This window comes from Zingiber officinale, chromosome 2A (genome assembly GCF_018446385.1).
Source record: "Zingiber officinale cultivar Zhangliang chromosome 2A, Zo_v1.1, whole genome shotgun sequence".
In the NCBI taxonomy this organism is placed as follows: Eukaryota; Viridiplantae; Streptophyta; class Magnoliopsida; order Zingiberales; family Zingiberaceae; genus Zingiber; species Zingiber officinale.
The window spans coordinates 172,809,071-172,827,800 of NC_055988.1; the positions used below are offsets into that span (position 1 = coordinate 172,809,071).

Sequence of the window (18,730 nt, forward strand, 5' to 3'; positions counted from 1 at the left end):
CTTGTCATTTCTAAAGGAAGAGAGGACATACATAACTAATACTATCACATTTAACTAATTACTATAATCAACCATGTTAAATATTATCATATATCAACATGCTTTAGCTATCTATAAACATGACAGTAAGAAAACATAAGTAAGAGAAGAGGTGTTCTTACTTGGAAGCTGCAGGTTCAATGCTGATGTGTGTGAAGGAAGTATGGAACTTGCTCTGATACCACTCTGTAACGACCCGCCTTCTACTGCCTAGGCTGTAAGGCCGGACCGTCACATTATGTTGTGCTAAACTATATCCATGACCATCACTAAGTCTAGATGCGGAAGCTGTAATAATTAAAACTTTGCTAAGCTCTTATCATTTCTTTATTCTATATGTGCTAAGGGGTGTAATCTAAACTATTCATGACATGTTCTACATCCCCCATGGTCAAGGAACTGAACTAAGGATCTTCTGGCTGTTGTCAGGCCTCCCAATCGATCCATGGATCGATTGGAATGGTCTAATCGATCCAGTGATCGACCCAGCATGCTACTATATGCGGAACTTAGGTTAGATCGATCCAGTGATCGATCCAGCACGCTACTGTGCTCGGGGCAATATTCTGGATCGATCGGCTGATCGGTCCAGACTGTCCAATCGATCCAGTGATCGATCTCAGGGCTTTCTGTTCGCGACAGAAGGCATCCGGATCGATCGGCTGATCGATCCAGGAGCTTATTGTTAGCGGAACCAAGCTCCCAATCGATCTGCTGATCGATTGAGGGCCCCCAATCGATCCACTTATCGATTGGGGTTTCTGATTTCGTAGCAAAACTCTGATTTCAGCACTGTTTCGTGCCAAACTCAACTACAAGAGTTCTATAACAGCTAGAAACATACTAATAACACATAACTAGAATTATGAGCATAAATACTAACAATCTAAGCAAGTCTTTCATGATTCAAGGCATTAAAATAACTAGAGATGCGGAAAATAACATTATATAAAAACTAAAGTCTTAGTTTGCTAATTTCTCCAAGATCTTTATTCCAGGTTCCATCCACACACATCTTCATCGCATTGACCTCCAGCCTCCGCTAATCCATCTTCCCTTTACCTTTATCTGCAGTATAAGGAAAGAAGTATCTGTAAGCTTTACGCTTAGTAAGAAACCATCTACCTCACAAAACATGCATACGATGCAATTTATGCTTTTAAAACATGCTATTTGAAATATATGCTGAACAGGTAAAAGCATAGCATGGCATACAACACATAGGACTAAGAAACTGATCATGGCAATAAAAGCTAATCATAAACTATCATGTTGTATCACAGAAAACTAAACTGATACAAAAGCTGCATTAAGCTAATACTAACCTGATGTTAAAGCTGTACTGAACTCACATAACTATTTTGTGATGTTTGAAAACTATATTCATAGGTAGATAAAAATAATAATCATGCTGCTGTTTGGGCCCGGCATCTGTACGTGCTATGCACGCATCCCTAACTAGACCCCGGTTTGCAAGTCCCGAATTTAGTAGGGTTACTAGGTTATCTGAACCTACGGACGACTGTGGGAGCCCAACCCAATGAATATCTAATCCAGTACAGTGCCACTGAGAAAGTAAAATACTGAACATAGCTAATTATTGCTTGTCTTGCTCTTTCTAGGTTATCTGAACCTAGAGCTAGGTTGTCTGAACCTAGAGGCGACTGTGGGACCCCACCCATTGGACATCTAGTCCCATAAGAGCTATAGCAAGACTAAATAAGCTGTAAAAATGTTTCTATTGCATTTATCTAAGCTAATAAAATGTCTAAGTTGCATTTTAACTGTGCTAATAATTTAATCGAACACTTGATATGCGCTAGTTCGCATCCTTTGTGCCGAAAGTCTACATACTACTAAACTGAAGCCTAAAATTCATACGGAAACTACTTATACCGCAGGTGAAGGGTTTCTTACCTCCTGTTCGGATTTTCTTACGATTCTAATCGCTAGATTTCCGGAGAAGATGATCATTTCGACAATCTTCTCGCGTCTATGCGTTCTTCTTGAGGAGAGAAACGTCCTCGTGTCGGAGTCGTCACCGGAAGGTGCTCCTATAGCCCTTGGGATAAAACCCTAGGCTTGCTTGTGGTTGGCGCCGAGAGATGAGGGAGGAGAAGGGGTTGGCGTGTAAGGGTTTGAGGGAAAGGTTTTCTCGTTTAAGAAAATCACAATTCCTCACTTAAATTCCCTATTTATATTAAGTAGGTAATTCAGCCCAACTCAAATATAAATATAATTGTTTCCCTTTCCTTTCAGCACGGCCCTGCTGGGTTCACTTGGTTTACTAAAGCTATCTATAAGTCATAGGGTTCGCTAGGTCTCGGGTTCAATTCCCGCGTAGGCTGTTTTCGTTTTCTATTTATTTTTGCTACTTCCGCTATTCTAAAAATTCCATAAAAGTATCCTAAAATCCAGAAAAATACTAGGATATTTCTAATAATTATTTTGAGAATTTTCGGGCTTTACAGTTACATCCTCATACATATCCTTAATTAGTTCAATATATGTTACGCTAACACCTCTATTTTCTAAAATTCTCCATATAATTTCTCTTGGAACTCTATCATAAGCTTTTTCTAAGTCAATTAATACCATGTGTAGATCTTGTTTTTGCTCCCGATATTTTTCAATTAATTGTCTAAGGAGATGTATAACTTCTATTGTCGACCTTCCAGGCATGACCCCAAATTGATTTTCTGTCACTGTGGTCTCCTTCCTTAATCTTTTTTCTATTACTTTTTTCTAAAGTTTCATAGTATAACTCATTAGTTTAATACCTCTATAGTTTGCACAATTTTGTATGTCTCCCTTGTTCTTATATAAGGGAATTAGGGTACTTATCCTCCATTGATCAGACATTCTTTTCATTTTCAATATCATGTTAAATAATTTTGTAAGTCATTCAATACATTGTTTCCCTAAGTACTTCCATACCTCTATCGGAATATCATCTGGTCTAACGACTTTTCCATTGTGCATCTTATTTAAAGTTTGTTTTACTTCTGAAGTTTGAATTCTACGATAAAAATTAAAATTTCTATGCTCATTTGACCTAATTAAATTACCTAAGTTAAGTTGGTCACCTAAACCTTCATTAAAAAGTTGATGAAAATACCTCTTCCACCGCTCTTTTATTTCTCCATCATTTACTAATACCCTATTACATTCATCTTTAATACATTTTATTTGGCTAAGATCTCTTGTTTTCCTTTCTCTCACTTTAGCTATTCTATAAATGTCTCTTTCCCCTTCTTTTGTATCCAATTTTTGATATAAGCATTCAAAAGTTTCATTTTTTGCTTCACTCACTACTTTCTTAGCTTCTTTCTTGGCTATTGTATATTTTTTTAAGTTTTCCTCATTCTTACAAATATATAATTCCTTATAAGCTATTCGTTTTTCCTTCACTTTCTCTTGTACTTTCTCATTCCACCACCAAGATTCTTTACTTAGTGGTGCATGTTCCTTTGACTCGCCGAGTACACTTTAGCTACTATTTTCAACTTTGATATCATCTTATCCCATGTTGTATTAGAGTCATCGTATATTTTACCTAATGCTTGTACTTCTACCTTCTGCTTAAATATATTTTGTTTCCCATCCTTTAACTTCCACCACTTAATTCTAGGAATTGTATATATTTTCTTTCTATTGATACTATGTTTGAGGCGTATATCCAACACTACTACCCTATGTTGGGTAGTTAAGCTTTCTCCAGGGATGACTTTGCAATCTTTACAAATCTTTTTATCCTTTTTCCTAACCATAAGAAAGTCAATTTGCGATTTATTATTCCCACTTTTGAATGTGACTAAGTGTTCTTCTCTTTTCTTAAAAAACGTATTAGCTAATATAAGGTCATATGTTATCGCAAAATCTAATATAGTTTTCCCTTCCTCATTTCTCGTTCCAAACCCATAACTCCCATGTACTCTCTCATATTCCTCATTTTTCACTCCGACATGCTCATTTAGATCACCTCCTATTAAAATCATTTCATTTGGTAGAATATTTTGTAATATTTCATCTAAATCCTCCCAAAACCTTGATTTGGTAGCTTCATCTAATCCTACTTGTGGTGCATATACGCTAATTATGTTCATAGTTTCTTTCGCCACTATTATTTTAAGGGATATAATTCTATCTCTTTTTCTAACTACTTCTATAAATTCATCGTTTAACAAACTATCTACAATGATACTCACTCCATTTCTTGCTTTACTCAGTATAAATCAAAAAATACTCACAAAAACTCATCCAAGTGACTAATTTTCTTAGATTTATCTTTCCACTGAAGTGTGCCACAACTGAAATTTAAACCTAAGATATCTAGTTAACAATTTAGAAAATTTAACCGCTGCATCGTAGACCTGACACATATTGTATGATTGATGTTAGAGATAAAAGATATTAAAAGATAATACCTGCAATGCGTGATCTACTAACCCATTACGGTTTAGGAGCATAGGTAACGATAAAGGTAGATATATTTTTTACATCTATCAGAACCCTAAGTCTTATTATTTTCTATTTCCTCTCCTTTGCTTGCCGATGATGACTTAGACATTTGAAGGATCTTGCTGAGGTAACTTCTGATAAGTCCTTGCACGTCTGTTATTTTTCATAGAGTCAATCACGTACGAGAAGAAGACATGCATATGACGCGTGTAATTTCTTGAGATGTATGAATAAAAGACTCGACATGGATCTCCTTCTTACTCAAAAACGAGTGAAAAATGCATTCGAAGTCGTGTTTTTCCTAATCCACCTCAATTTCGAGCAAGGGCACAAGTATGCACGATAGTAAACACCAATTTTGATCTGTCCCCACGGGGGCTGGATCAACCGGTTAAGGTGTGGCATCCTTGTACAATGAGTCGTAGGGTTGAAGGTCCACGGACGCGCACTGGATGAATAATCTGGGCCGGCTGTGTTAAATTTCAGAGACACCACGCTTTACCCGGACCAACATTCACCGTTGATTTACCTCCTTCTAGGATTCCTGTGGGGCCAGGCCTAGGGAGCTGCTGGGCGGCAGGACCCGCCTTTTTGCACAACGATAGTAAACACCAAAAAAAAAAGATTTTTTTTTTTAAAAAAAATAATGAACAAGTTTTTTTATTTATTTTCAATTAAAAATTTTGCATTTACTTGACCCCTGTGGAGTGTGTACTGTGCTGGGAAATTAATTGGAAACGGCCATGGCCGGCGGCGACCTCCACGGAAGCTTTCAACAGGAGCCTCCTCCGGCGGCGGCGCATTAAAGACGCAGCTGTTGCTGATTAATTTCAAGGAATAAAAAACAACACGAGAGCCACGGAAATGAAGGGAATCCAAAGCCCTCGCAAATCAAAATGTGAAATTGAAAGGAAAAAAAAAAGATTTTTGAGATAAAAATATTGGGTAAAAATAAAAAAGACTATTTTTTTTAACAGCACTCCTATTTTATTTATTATCAAAATGACATCCTATTTCCATCAATATATTTTGTTCATAACTACTTTTAGTTTTTGGCATGATTGGAGTAGCTATGAGTTTATAACTACTGTCAAATTATAATAGCTATGATTTCATATTTTACATTATAGACACTTCAATTTTGATCAAAACTAATAACATTGTGTTTTAACAATTATAATAAATAATTGTTGCATTTCATCTCTAATCAATATTATATTATGGCAAATTTTAACTCTTATCAATATTAATAAGACTACATAACTATCAGAATATGATCACTTTATTTCTGAACAATATTGATTAATATTATATTATAATAACTATAAATCATAATTGATATTTTATTTTTGATCAACATCAAGCTTTAACATTGTATTATACAAGTTATGGTCCTGTAACTATTATAACTATTATAAGGCTTCATACGGATCTCATAGCTATTATAACTATTATAACTATTATAATTATGTAGCAATTACTATTATAATTATGAAGCAACTTTAATCTCATAGCTATGATATTGTTAAAAACAAGAATAGTTTCGGTAGGTAAAATGTACAATTGTCAGATGGATCATTTATATATACTAGTGTGATCGTGTAGTAATATAATAATATAAAAATTATTTAGGTCTTTACAAATCCGAATTATTTGGATTTTCTAATGTCACCCTTATAAACCAAGAATTAAATAATTTAATTTAATTTTCCTCATACCCATATAATAGTGACGCTAGAGAATCCAACAACAAACTAATGTAACGAACTTCCCTATGCAAAAAATTAATTTAATTTAATATTATACTTATCTTAGTAAAAAAACTAAGAAAAGTATATTTTTTAACATCATTGACCTAAAATATTTATAGAAACTTCTTTGATCCTAGTGTTGTCAATTCTAAGATGTGGGACTAAAGAGAACTATATTTTTTTTATATAAAACAACCAGAGAAAATTAATGATGAGAAAAATTCATAATAATACGCCGCAGCTGAGTCTCGAACTCTAGATCAATGATTGTTTCGCTTGTGGAATTACTAATAAACCTTGGAATTATTTTTAAAGTGAATAGAAAAAAGGACAATAACGTAAATTCATTTTAGGTTTCACCAAAATTAGTTAGTAAATGGGAGAGATTTTTAATAAAATAGTAAGATATATATATATATATATATAATAAATGAAAGTGGGACCTTTACCATGAGTTCAATAAAAAAAAAGATGTTCTTTTGATTTTTATAAAAAAAAATTGTAGAATATGCAAGAGATAAAAGAAGGAAAATATATATGCTAAAGAAATTTTACCTACTGTATTCTCTGTATTCTCATTATGAATAAGCATTTGTAGAGGCTAAAATCAAAGCCAAAATGAGACTAATATCTATGAATGATTTGTTTTATTTGAATTGGTTTGATTTATCTGGGGCATTGGTTTTGGATTGTATATGTCGACCACCAAAAGGAGATGGAGAAAGAAAATGAAAGCTTTTATTTTATGTCTTCTTCTTCAATTACTGTGATAGATGATGATCATTATCAATCATTGTTAGTCATCGGTGGCCGACGATCATCTAGAGGGGCCGACGATGAGATGATGGTTGATGCTCGTCAAAGGAGGTATCATAGTTCTTTATTGTGAATGTGTCCGATGGAGATCATCTTTCATAGGTAGAACCGACTTGCCTGCGGTGTTTGAGGGGATGAAGGTCTAGCGAGAGATCAAGGAGTTGAAGAAGTTAATCATGAGGGGTGCCAAGCTAATTTGGTGCGAGGATGAAGATTGAGTGAGAAATCAAGACGACACGGTACAGGGGCGGAGGAGGTTCTGACCTTTGAATATCAAGGAGGCGGCAAGAGGATGCTTAACCAATTTAGAATTTCATCACATCTCAAAGTCTGAAACAAATTTAAAATTTCTAGGGAACTTGACTAAGCATCTAAAATAGGAGGACAAAACGAAAATTTATCCCTAGGAAATGAAAGGGAACAAAAAAGAGAGGAGATACTAGGCAGCAAAAAAGCTTTAAATTCATTTGAAGAACATAAACTTGTTAATTCTAAAGAACCAAATTATCAAGAAACTCTCAATCTCATAGATCTTTATACTTCCATCCAAAACTATAAAAATTCATGAAGAATTCTAACAAACCATGTTCTAATCACTCCTTTTTCAACTCAATTATGAGCTATAGCAATTGAGGAGCATTAAAAAAAATATTGAATTCATTTATTAACAGCAAAGTCTGTGCTTTATGAGCAGTAGTTAATTCAAACCTTGACCATTTGAAGCCAATCTAAATCAATTTGTCAAAGCAAGCAACTACCCATTTTACTCATCTAATTATTAGGAATCCTTAATTATGTTAGTTCAATTAAATGTTACAGCAATTATAAATTCTTCTCTTGCAACCAAAAGGCATTAGTTGTACCAATCCACCAACTACAAGTTGACTTATGAGGTTGTGTTCATTCTTTGTTCACAGAAAAGAAAAACGTTTTAGAACAATTTGTCTAAAAAGATAGTACCAGAAGAATACTTGTATAATATGACAGGTTTCCTACCTTATATCAACAACTAACAAATAAAAATCATTGAAGAATTTTCAGCAGAAGAAAATGAGTTTAAATGAGTTGAAGAAAACATTTGAAGTCAAACTTGTAAGGCAGAAATGAAACTGACCTTTCAAGTTGAAGTTGAAGTTGAAGATGAAGATGAGATGTGGAATCTTCAATAAGCTAAAATCATCTGCAAGCATTCAAAAGTAGGGATGAGGAGGATGTTTGTTCACAAGTTTTCAAATGTTTGCTGAAGAAAATTTCTTCTCCTCTTCAGACCTACAACAAAGAACAGAAGAATGAAATTGCAATTTGGAAATCATGGAACAAATGTTGAACTCCTCTTTGAATTGTGAAATCTCTTGATTTCTAACTAAACTATGGAATGCATTTACAAAAAGAAAAAAAAATAGAAAAAAGAAGGAATCGACGTATACAAAATCTAAAGGAAGAATTGAAAAGTGAGGGGACAAATCCTGTTTTTTTAGCTCAATGCTCAATCAACTGAGGCAAGGGAGATGCTGGCACTGGAAATGGTGCCATGGCTCTCCTCGCAGAGAGCCAGAGCGCTCTCGAGGTTGGCGACGATGTCGGTCATGCTCGGGCGCTCCTTGCCCTCAAGGTTGACGCAGTGGACGGCGGTGTATGCCACCAGCTCCACCGCCTCGGCCTCGTGTTGCAAGGGTTGTCCGACTCGGACGTCGAGCACCTTGCCGACCTCGCCAGCCACAACGAAGGGTACGGCGTAGGCGACGACGCTGGTCGGGTTCCCGTCGTCGTCCTTAAAGATGGCCCTGCGGCCGGTGAGGACCTCGAGCATCACGACGCCGAGGCCGTAGACGTCGCTCTTGACGGTCAAGTGCTGGAGACCGTAGTATTCGGGGTCCATGTAACCGACGGTGCCCGCCGCCCGCAACGAGAGATGGTCGCCCTCCGACTCCGGCCCCATCAGGGAGAGACCGAAGTCCGACACCCGGGCGACCCAGTTCGCGTCCAGCAAAATGTTAGAGGATTTGATGTCGCGGTGGATGATCGGCGGCACGGCGTAGCTGTGGAGGTACTCTATTCCCCGCGCGGCGTCGAGCAGCACCTTGATCCTCATCTTCCATGAGTTCAACACGCTGGATTCTTCGCCGTTCTTCGGGTGGAGATGGTCATAGAGAGCTCCATTCTTCATGTACTCGTAGACCAGGAGACGCTCCTCCTTCTCCTCGCAGTAGCCCACCAAGGCCACCAGGTGCTTGTGGTGGAGCCGAGAGAGGAACGCGAGCTCTGACTGGAAAGCGCTCTCCTTTTCCTGGAATTTGTTCGTGCGCGGCACCGTCTCGCTCCGCTTGATTGCCACCTCACGCCCGTCGGCGAGCTTCCCCTTGTACACGGTGCCGAAGCTGCCACCCCCAATTTTGGTCTCGAAGGAGAAATTGTTGGTGGCAGCGGCGAGCTCCTCAAAGCTGAACTCCTCGGCCCGGTCCTTGAAGGAGGACGGGCCGCTCCTCTGCCGGTTCATCACCCGCGACCCTTGTCGCCGGAAGATTCGAGACCGCGAGGCGGAAGGCGACACAAAAGGACTCGATGATGGGCCGCCCGTCCCAGAGGAATGCCCGGTGTGAGGTCCGCCGTTCGCGGAGGCTGTAATCGTTGGTTGAACAGAGTTGTGGACTTTCTTGCGCCTGCAAATGCCAACCCATATGCAATAGACAATGGAGCAGAGACCGGCAAATGTACCGACCGACCCGATGATCGCGAAAGCTCGCCACCCCCTATTAGTCCTTGAAGAAGAAGACGGAGGGAACTGTGGCGGTGGCGGAGACTGAGGGGACGATTGTTGGGTTAGATCATCGCAACGCTGGCATATAACTTCGGAACCCGAACACAGGTTTTCCGAATTAGGAAACACCCCGCAACGGCAAGAACTCTGGTTGGAGATGCAGATTCCAGGTAGAATTTCTGGCAAAGGAAGCCTCATCACCGCCGGGTTGTTCCTATCCATCCCCCAACAAAGCACACTAAAGTTCGCCGTCGTTAGGCCGCAGGTAAGGTTGCCACCGGCGACGATTAACTCGAAGGCAGTCATGTTCACTGGCGCGTACTCACCGCCCGTGACTCCATCCCAGCAGACTACCGTGCCGTTGGTTCGCCTGACCGCGCAGGTGTGATTGAAACCCAGCGCGAGGCTCCTGAACTCGAACGCTGAATTAGGGGAGGGAGGCGTCTGGCCGTTGCTGCATACTACGCGACCTCCGGTGTCGATGCTGCAGGCGTGGTTATCGCCGGCGTATATTCTCAACACGGTGGAGTTCGCGAAAAACTCCTGGATTTCATCGCCGAGAGGTCCCCAACAGCGTACGGAGTTGCTAGTATTCACGGCGCAAGTAAAGGACTGACCGGAGGTGAGGGAGCTGTAAGAACCGTTGGCAAAGGAAGGGAATCTGCTGTTCTCTCTCCACCACCGGACGCCGGTGCGGCCAAGATCGATGCTGGCGATCTGGCCCGCTCCGACGGCGAGCTCTTCGAGGCCATATGGGCCGTTGTAGAGGCGCTTCGGGCGAAACCCCGTGGCGGAGGAATCCGATGCGTTCCAGCAGAAGAAGGCGGTGCCTCCGCTCCTCAATCCGCAGAGAGAGGCGCTGCCACCGGAGATGGAACTGAAGGAGATATTGGGCGGGATGGGGAAGGACGATGCGCGATCGCCGGGCCGGGCGCAGAGGACGCTGCTGGGGGGGCCGTAGGTGACGCCGCATACAGTTGACGAGTCAGCAGCGATGGCGATGGTAGAGGAAGAGCCGGTGGCGCAGGCCGGGGAGGGAGAGAGGACCGCCAAAAGGGTCACGACCGCCGGGATCGCAGCGGTCAACATCGACGGAGGCTACCACATGAAGGAGGAGGAGGATTCCGATGGGATCGGGATCGATGTCGGCGGCCGGGGAGGAAGGTTTTAAATCGAGAGGAAAAGAGAAAGGAAACAGAAAGAAGAAAGGGAACGCGGACGGAAACAAGGGCGGAAGCGGGAGCGGATCGGATTTTGGAAGCGACCGGAGAAATCCGCTTTTAATTAAAAAAAAATCGGCAAAAAATCAAAACGTATCTTTTATTTTTATTATCATCAGCGCCGTCCTACTTTTTATATTTAATTTTAATTAAAAATTATTAAGATATAAAAAAAATAAATAAATAAATAAATGCATAATACTTGACTTATTGAAATTATTTAAATTTGAATAAAATTACTTTTTATTCATACAATAGTTATGACTGCTATAATTTAAAAAAAAATAAATCTGCTATCTTAATAGTTAAGGATAAATATAAGTATATAGATATTTAGGTATACAGTGGAGTAAATCTAAAAGTTAATTGAACTAGTTGATCCTAATTCTTGAGTATTTAAGTTTGATTTATTTATAATCGAATCGAAGTCGAATTTTATTTAACGAATATATTCATAACTCATACGAGTAGAACGTAAAATTTATAAATTCAATATCAAAATTATTATTTTTTTATTTAAATAAATAAATATATAATACTTGACTTATTGAAAATTATTTAAATTGGAATAAAATTACTTTTTATTCTTACAATAGTTATGGCTGCTATAATTTAAAAAAAAATAATCTGCTATCTTAATAGTTGAGGATAAATATAAGTATATAGATATTTAAGTATATTGTGAAGCAAATTTAAATATAAGTATATAGATATTTAAGTATATTGTGAAGTAAATTTAATTGAATTGAATCGATCTCAACTTTTGAATATTTAAGTTTGACTCATTTATAATTGAATCGAACTTGAGTTTTATTTAACGAATATATTCATAACTCACGCGAGTAAAATGTAAAATTTATAAATGCAATATCAAAATTATTATTTTTCATTTAAAAATTGATTTATGAACTTGTTAATGAACATATTCACGAACTAACGAGCTAAATATTATGAAACTTGAGTTTGGTTTGTTTATCTTAACGAACCTCATTAAACGAACTCAAGTAAATTTTTATCAAATTGAGTTTCGATTAGTTCATGAGCGACTTAATTCATTTATATCCCTAAGTAAATCTCAAATTATCAATTTCTGATAATTGATTCTGGGTCATTATGTCATAAATATAATGTGTCGAGACATGATTAGGGATGGTAACGGACGGATTCAGGTTGGATTTGACCAATCCCAAAACCCGCCTCTCCAGAACAAAATGGACCCAAACTCGGACCTGCCTTGCCTAATTTTTCAATCCATCCCGTCCCAACCCTACTCAAAATCCATCTCAAAATCCAACAGGTTCATAGCAGGTTGGACCCACCAGCCCGCTAAACTTAAAAAATGAAGATACAATTCAATCATAAGTTATTATTATTGTATATTTTATATTATATAATATAATATAAATATTATATATATATATATATAAAAACTTGTAATGTACCCCGAACCTGTTGGATTCCGTGGTTGTTTTGATGTGATCAACCAAGTTAGGTTAAGTCCTGTTTGGTTTTGATCCCTGTGTCTAAGTGTGCTGGAAGTCGAGCGAAAGACGCAACTAGCAAGAAGGACGACACGGGAAGGGAGGCGACGGGTTCGGTGCATCCGAAGGACGAAAGAGCTGCGGAAGAGTACACCGATGGATGAGAAGAACATGCGCGACGTTCGAGGGACGAGAAGCTGGGGCGGAAGCCTTCTCGAGGAGAAGGTTGGAAATTACGTTTGGGTGAGCCCTATTTCGATTGGCCACAATCACTCAAGCTATCGGGACTTTGGAAGCTAAAGAGAAGACGAAGAAGTGCTGGAAAAGCAGTTGTAGTGCCCTCAACAACTGTTGAGGCGCCTCCGCCCTCACGAGAGTGAGGGCGCCCTCAACAACATTGAGGTCGCCCTCAATGACATTGGAGACGCCCTCAACTGGGTCAAACATACCGTTTGCAAGCGAATAAAGTTTTATCCGCTTATCCCCTTTGAGGCGCCCTCAACCCCTTTGGAGGTGCCCTCAAGACTCGAGATAGAATTTTCAAGAGCTATATAAAGACCCCTGGAGCTAAGAAATAATTGAATCAACTCTGTATTCAATTCCTAGCAACATCTGAGATTCTCTTAGTGTGTAAAAAGATTTCTCCGCCTATAGTGAAGGAGATGTTTCTAGTAGAGCTGTTCAACCGCCTTGAATTAACAACCACCTAGGTTGTAACAAAGTCAAATCCCCGAGTCTTCTTTTCTTTTTGTTATTTTGTTTTATTGTTACTATTTTAGAGTTGAAAGTACGAGGATGATAATTCTTATTTTGCAAATAATTCACCCCTCTATTCTTGTCAACCCCGCTACATCAACAGAATCAACTTTTAAATCCTGTCAATGAGCTTAGACCCATCTCATAATTCATTTGACTGAATTTAAATCTGTTCTGAATAAAATAGGTTCAATACGAAATCAGATTTAAATTCCATCCATTACCATCCCTACACATGACTGCCTATAGTATTTGCGAATTGGGGTTATACATTATAATTGTTAGTTTGCTTTACAAAAGTTATATTTATAATTACTATAATGATATTAAAATAGTTTTAATAAATTAATATAAAATATTTAATATAATAATACAATCCGGAATAATTTTGAAAAGTCTAAATCATCTATTTTATATTATAATTATAATTACTTCAATAACATCTGAATACAAATATTCTTAACATAAAAAATATATTTTAAAATGAGATTCTTTTAAAAAAAAGATATTTGAAATAACATCAATCAAACTTTATGTTGATAAAATAACTGGGCTAAATTATATTGAATCTAAAATAAATCGAGTTATTGAAAGAGTTATTTAAGATTAGCATGATATCTTTTTTGATGGGTTTGAGTTTAGTTTAAGTTTAATTTAGAATTTAGAATTTAATTGTTTACATTTTTTATATTGTTAAATTTAATTTCTTTAGTTAGTGAACTTGAAAATTTATTTATTTATCAATTATATTGATAAAAATTAATTTATTTAATGAGTTATTTAAATTTATTTATTTAATTGATAGTATATATATTGATTATATAAAAAATATTTTATTAAATTGAACACTAAATTTATTAATAAATATTTAATTCATGTACTGTCGATTACTATTTATGAATTATGATATAATAAATAAATGGCATTGTAGATTGTATCTATTAAATTTTATCCAAATTAAATAAATATATAATATATTTTTTAATTATAATTTGATTTAAAGGCCTCTTGTCGCGTTTCATTTGTATCCATTATGATTTAATTAAAAATGTTTGTTATTAATTTTAAATTTCTTAGTCTCTTAGACCAAGGTGATAATTATTATTGTTATTGGTGAGTTATTAATGTTAATTTATTAAACAACGGTGGGAGAAATAAATCCATTTGTTGTTTAATCAATCTGGCCCAATAACATCCGAGCGTTGTCATAGGAAGAACTCCGCTGTAGTTTCATTGGGACGGTGCGATAATTGAATCATAGAGTATCATTATATAAAATTTTAAGTCATATTTACTAATGATTATTAGTCATCCTTAATTTATCTTCTTTATACTAGTCTAGGGATAAATTGATAATTAGTTTTTTTTCATATAATTAACGAGGTATTTAAAGTTTGAATTTTAACTAAGAGATTTTTTTAAGATAAATTTAAAAATAATGACCCTTTAGATGGATTTTTAGACTGCTTACCTACTTAGTGCCAGATGAAAAATTTTCATCAAATCGAACGCATCACTTTCAATATTAATCCGTTTAAATAATTAGAGATTTTTTTTTTTTCGAAAACCATTGAAAATGGATCCCTTACTATATTATAATATATGAATCACTTTTTAACTAATTGGACATGCGCGTGTGAACAATTGAATACTCAGTGCGCTGTTTAATTATTTTTTTAATATTTTAGTTCCTGTTTTTTAGGAAAAGAAACATAGAAAGTAATTATTTTATTATTTATTTCTCATTAATTTGATAAATTATTTGTTGGTTGGAAAAATAATTTGATAAATTATTTGTGGGTATAAAAAAAACAATAGAATATTTGTTTATATTTTTAAAATTAAGAGTACTTTTGATGATAACAAGAAAAAAAGTAGCATTATTTTTAATGTTTGAACAATTCTTATTTTTAAATAATTATTTTTTCCATTTGATTAAATACCATTGCATTGGTTGATACAAATATTTTTAACGCCCAGACAATGCAATGGTTAGATTCTCCAAAATATTAAAATACGACTTTAAGCTATGATGCACTGAATAAATCTATGAATATTAGTCATTTGAATAAATTTTTATGAGCATTTTTTGATTTATCTTGTGTCGAATTAATCATCTCCAAATTAGTCGATTTGAAAAATTAAAAATCTAAATTACTTTAGGGTGGATTCACCAGGGGTAGGGTCGGCAGTCGCCCCTTGTCGACGAAATCAGAAAAAAAAAATTAGGATAGTAAAATACTCTTCCTAGCTGTTGAAGAAAAAATAATAAAAACAATTTCATTTTTTAAATTTTGAATCAAAGTTATAGATATAAATTAGGTTTAGTTTTTTTTATTTTTCTTTCTCCTTTGTTTTTACTTTCCAACGCTCATGAAGAAAAAGTCTCCTCTTTTTTTTCTTCTGCCGACCAAAGGTGAAGCCATGAAGCCATCTTTCTACTACGGTGCCGCCACCCACCTCCTGTCGACCAGCGACTCTTACCGGCCAGCAAGATCTCCGATTAAACCCCTTCGCTCGACACAAGGGAGCCCACGAACATAAACTATGTGCCGCCGCCTAACAGACAATTGTGTCACCGAAGCGCTGCCACCTCTTAGCTGCTACTAGTCCCGGAGCTCCGTTGTCGGCCACATGCGTCGCCACAGCTTAAGGTAAGTGGCTTTAATTTAATTTTATTTTAGTTTTAATTTTTTGATTGTTTTTTATTGTATATACAATTAACAATTGAAAAGTTTGATTGTTTAAATGCTTAGTTGTTTTTGTATATTTGATTGTTAAAAATTTAGATTTTATATAGTTGATTGTTGGATAATTTGTAATTTAATTTTTTATAAACTTTGAATATATGATGTAATTAATTTTTTTTTATTAGTTGTTAGTTAATTGTGATTTGTGAATATTGATAATTTATGTTAAATTATTTTTTTTTAAAAATTGTGTGGATGAAAGATGCTAAATAATTTAACTGTGTTATTGTTAAATTGTTCACATTAAGTTTAGTAAAATAATACTTTATGTTGATAATTTTTCCCCTATATTATAATTTGTAGAAAATGTTGAAATATTTTACAAAGATGCCTAGGAGTTCAATTGAATTGTCTAGTGTTCCCAATGAAGAGTCTACTCCTCCACCACAACCACCACCTCCTCCGTAAATTTTATTTGAAGATATTAGAAATCTGACTAGTGAAGTAGAAATTTTTGCTGATCCTGATTTATAAAAACTGATTGAAGAGTATGATGTTGATGTTAGAGATCGTATTAGAAAAGAATACGTTGCTATTGGTCCTTGTTAACCTCGAGGCTATAAATTTCTAAGAAAAAAATAGGTAAAGACAATAGATATTTCAGAGAGGTTTGGTTTAAAGGTCGTGATTGGTTGGAATATAATTTTTCAAAGGATGCAACCTTTTGTTTCTGGTGCTATCTTTTTAGACCTAGCAATATAGGGTTTGGAGGAAATGATGTGTTTACGAGATCTAGTTTCATAAATTGGAAAAAAAACAATTGAAAAATTCAATGAGCATGTAGGTGGAGTTGATAGTGCGCACAATGAGGCAAGAATACAGTTTGAGGGTTTCAAAAATCAAAGACAGAGTGTGGAGTATTTATTTTCATCAGGGAAACATGAGATTGAAGTTGCTTATCACAAACGCTTGAATGTCATTTTAAAAGTAATATGATTTTTGTTGCTATAATGATTATTTTTTCAGGGACATGATGAGTCTTTGATACCATCCAATAGAGGCAATTTTTTAGAATTGCTCAAATGATATAGCTCAGAGTGTCCTAAAGTTGCGGCAGTTGTTGGAATGAATGCACCTTGAAATAATCAAATAATTGTCCTAAATATTCAAAAGCAACTGGTGAATGCTTGTGTAGTTGAGACCACAAATGCTATTCTAGCTGATCTTGGAGATATGTGGTTCACTTTACTACTTGATGAGGCTTGTGATTGTTCAGTGAAAGAGTAAATGATAGTTGTTATTGGATATGTGAACAAACACGGAGAGGTGCTTGAACGGTTTATAACTATAGTTCATGTTGCAACAACTACAGTTGCTTGTTTGAAGGAGACAATCAACTCTTTATTTGCTAAGTATGGTTTGTCAGTGGCGAGATTGAGGGGTCAAGGATATGATGGTACTTCAAATATGTCTGGAGAATTTAATGGCTTAAAGTCACTGATAATGAAAAAAAAATCCATATGCAAGGTATGTTCATTGTTTTGCTCATCAACTCCACTTAGTGGTTGTAGCTGTTGCTCAAACAAATCAATATGTTTGTGATTTCATGTGGATTGTTGGTTCGATTGTGAACACATCGGCATCATCTTTCAAAAGGTCTGACAAACTTCTGTTGGCACCCTAAGATAGTTTTGATGTGATCAAACAAGTTAGGTTAGATCCTATTGTGTTTAACCCCGTATCTAAGTGTGCAGGAACTTAGGAACACAGGAAATCAAGCGAAAGACGCAACTAGCGAGAAGGGTGACACGGGAGAGAGCCAACGGGCTCGGTGTATCTGAGGGACGAGGTGTTGCGGAAGAGTACATCGACGGACGAGAAGGGAGCATGTGGTGTTTCTGAGGGACAAGAAGCCGGAGCAGAAGATTACTCGAGGAGCAAAAGACGCAGCTGTCTGAGGGACGAAAAGCTATTGAAGAGTATGCCGGCGAACGAGAAGGAAGCAAACAACGATTCCGAGGGACGAGAAGCCGGAACGGAAGTTTGCTTGAGAAAGCCGAAAGTTGGGTTCGGGTGAGCCCTATTCCGGATGGTCGAAATCACCCAAACAGAGCGAAAGACCCGGACCAAGGCAAGCAGAACCGAAGAAGGAGGCCTGGACCAAAAGTCAGCAAAAGGCTGACTTCTGATGCCTGGGGCGCCCGGACCAGTCCGGGGCGCCTGGAGCAGGTCGGGGCACTCGGAGCCCAAATTTCATCCATATCAACATGACCTTTGAGCGTTGCATTGGGGATAGATTTCTATCCCATTTCAGGCGTCTGGAACGCTTCCAGGCGCCCCGAGTAGGGCTATATAAGTAATCTTGCTCCTAAAAGCTAATGGGAATAAGAAACTGTGAAACAACACTTGTACACTTTTAGTTTTAAGTTTAGCGCTCTGATTCTGTGTTATTATTGCTGTAGAGAGGCTTCTTCACTTGAAGGAGAAATTAGTGCACTTTACTTCCTTGGATTAACAACCTCCTCGGTTATAACCAAGTAAATTCTCAGTGCCTCTGTCTTTTAGTTTCTTTATTATACTTATACAAGGGTTAGATTTATAAAACTGTAAATCCGAGAAAGGTCTTTTTGTTTTGTTTTTGTGTAGGGGTTATTCACCCCCCTTTAGCCGGCCGCCAAGAGTCCTAACTGTTGGAATGTATACTAAAAGCCTAGCTTTTGTAAACATTTATTTTGAAATAAAGAATCATATTGGTCAA

At 36.8% G+C, this 18,730-nt stretch overlaps 1 protein-coding gene across 1 annotated transcript; it reads right to left on the bottom strand.

Moving 5' to 3' along the window:
* Positions 1–8,390: 8,390 nt before the first annotated feature.
* Positions 8,391–11,126, bottom strand: LOC122043316 (putative serine/threonine-protein kinase-like protein CCR3). The gene has a single exon (XM_042603885.1). It carries the CDS (start codon positions 10,912–10,914, stop codon positions 8,554–8,556), a length of 2,361 nt encoding a protein of 786 aa, XP_042459819.1. The 5' UTR covers positions 10,915–11,126; the 3' UTR covers positions 8,391–8,553.
* Between the last annotated feature and the right edge of the window lie 7,604 nt (positions 11,127–18,730).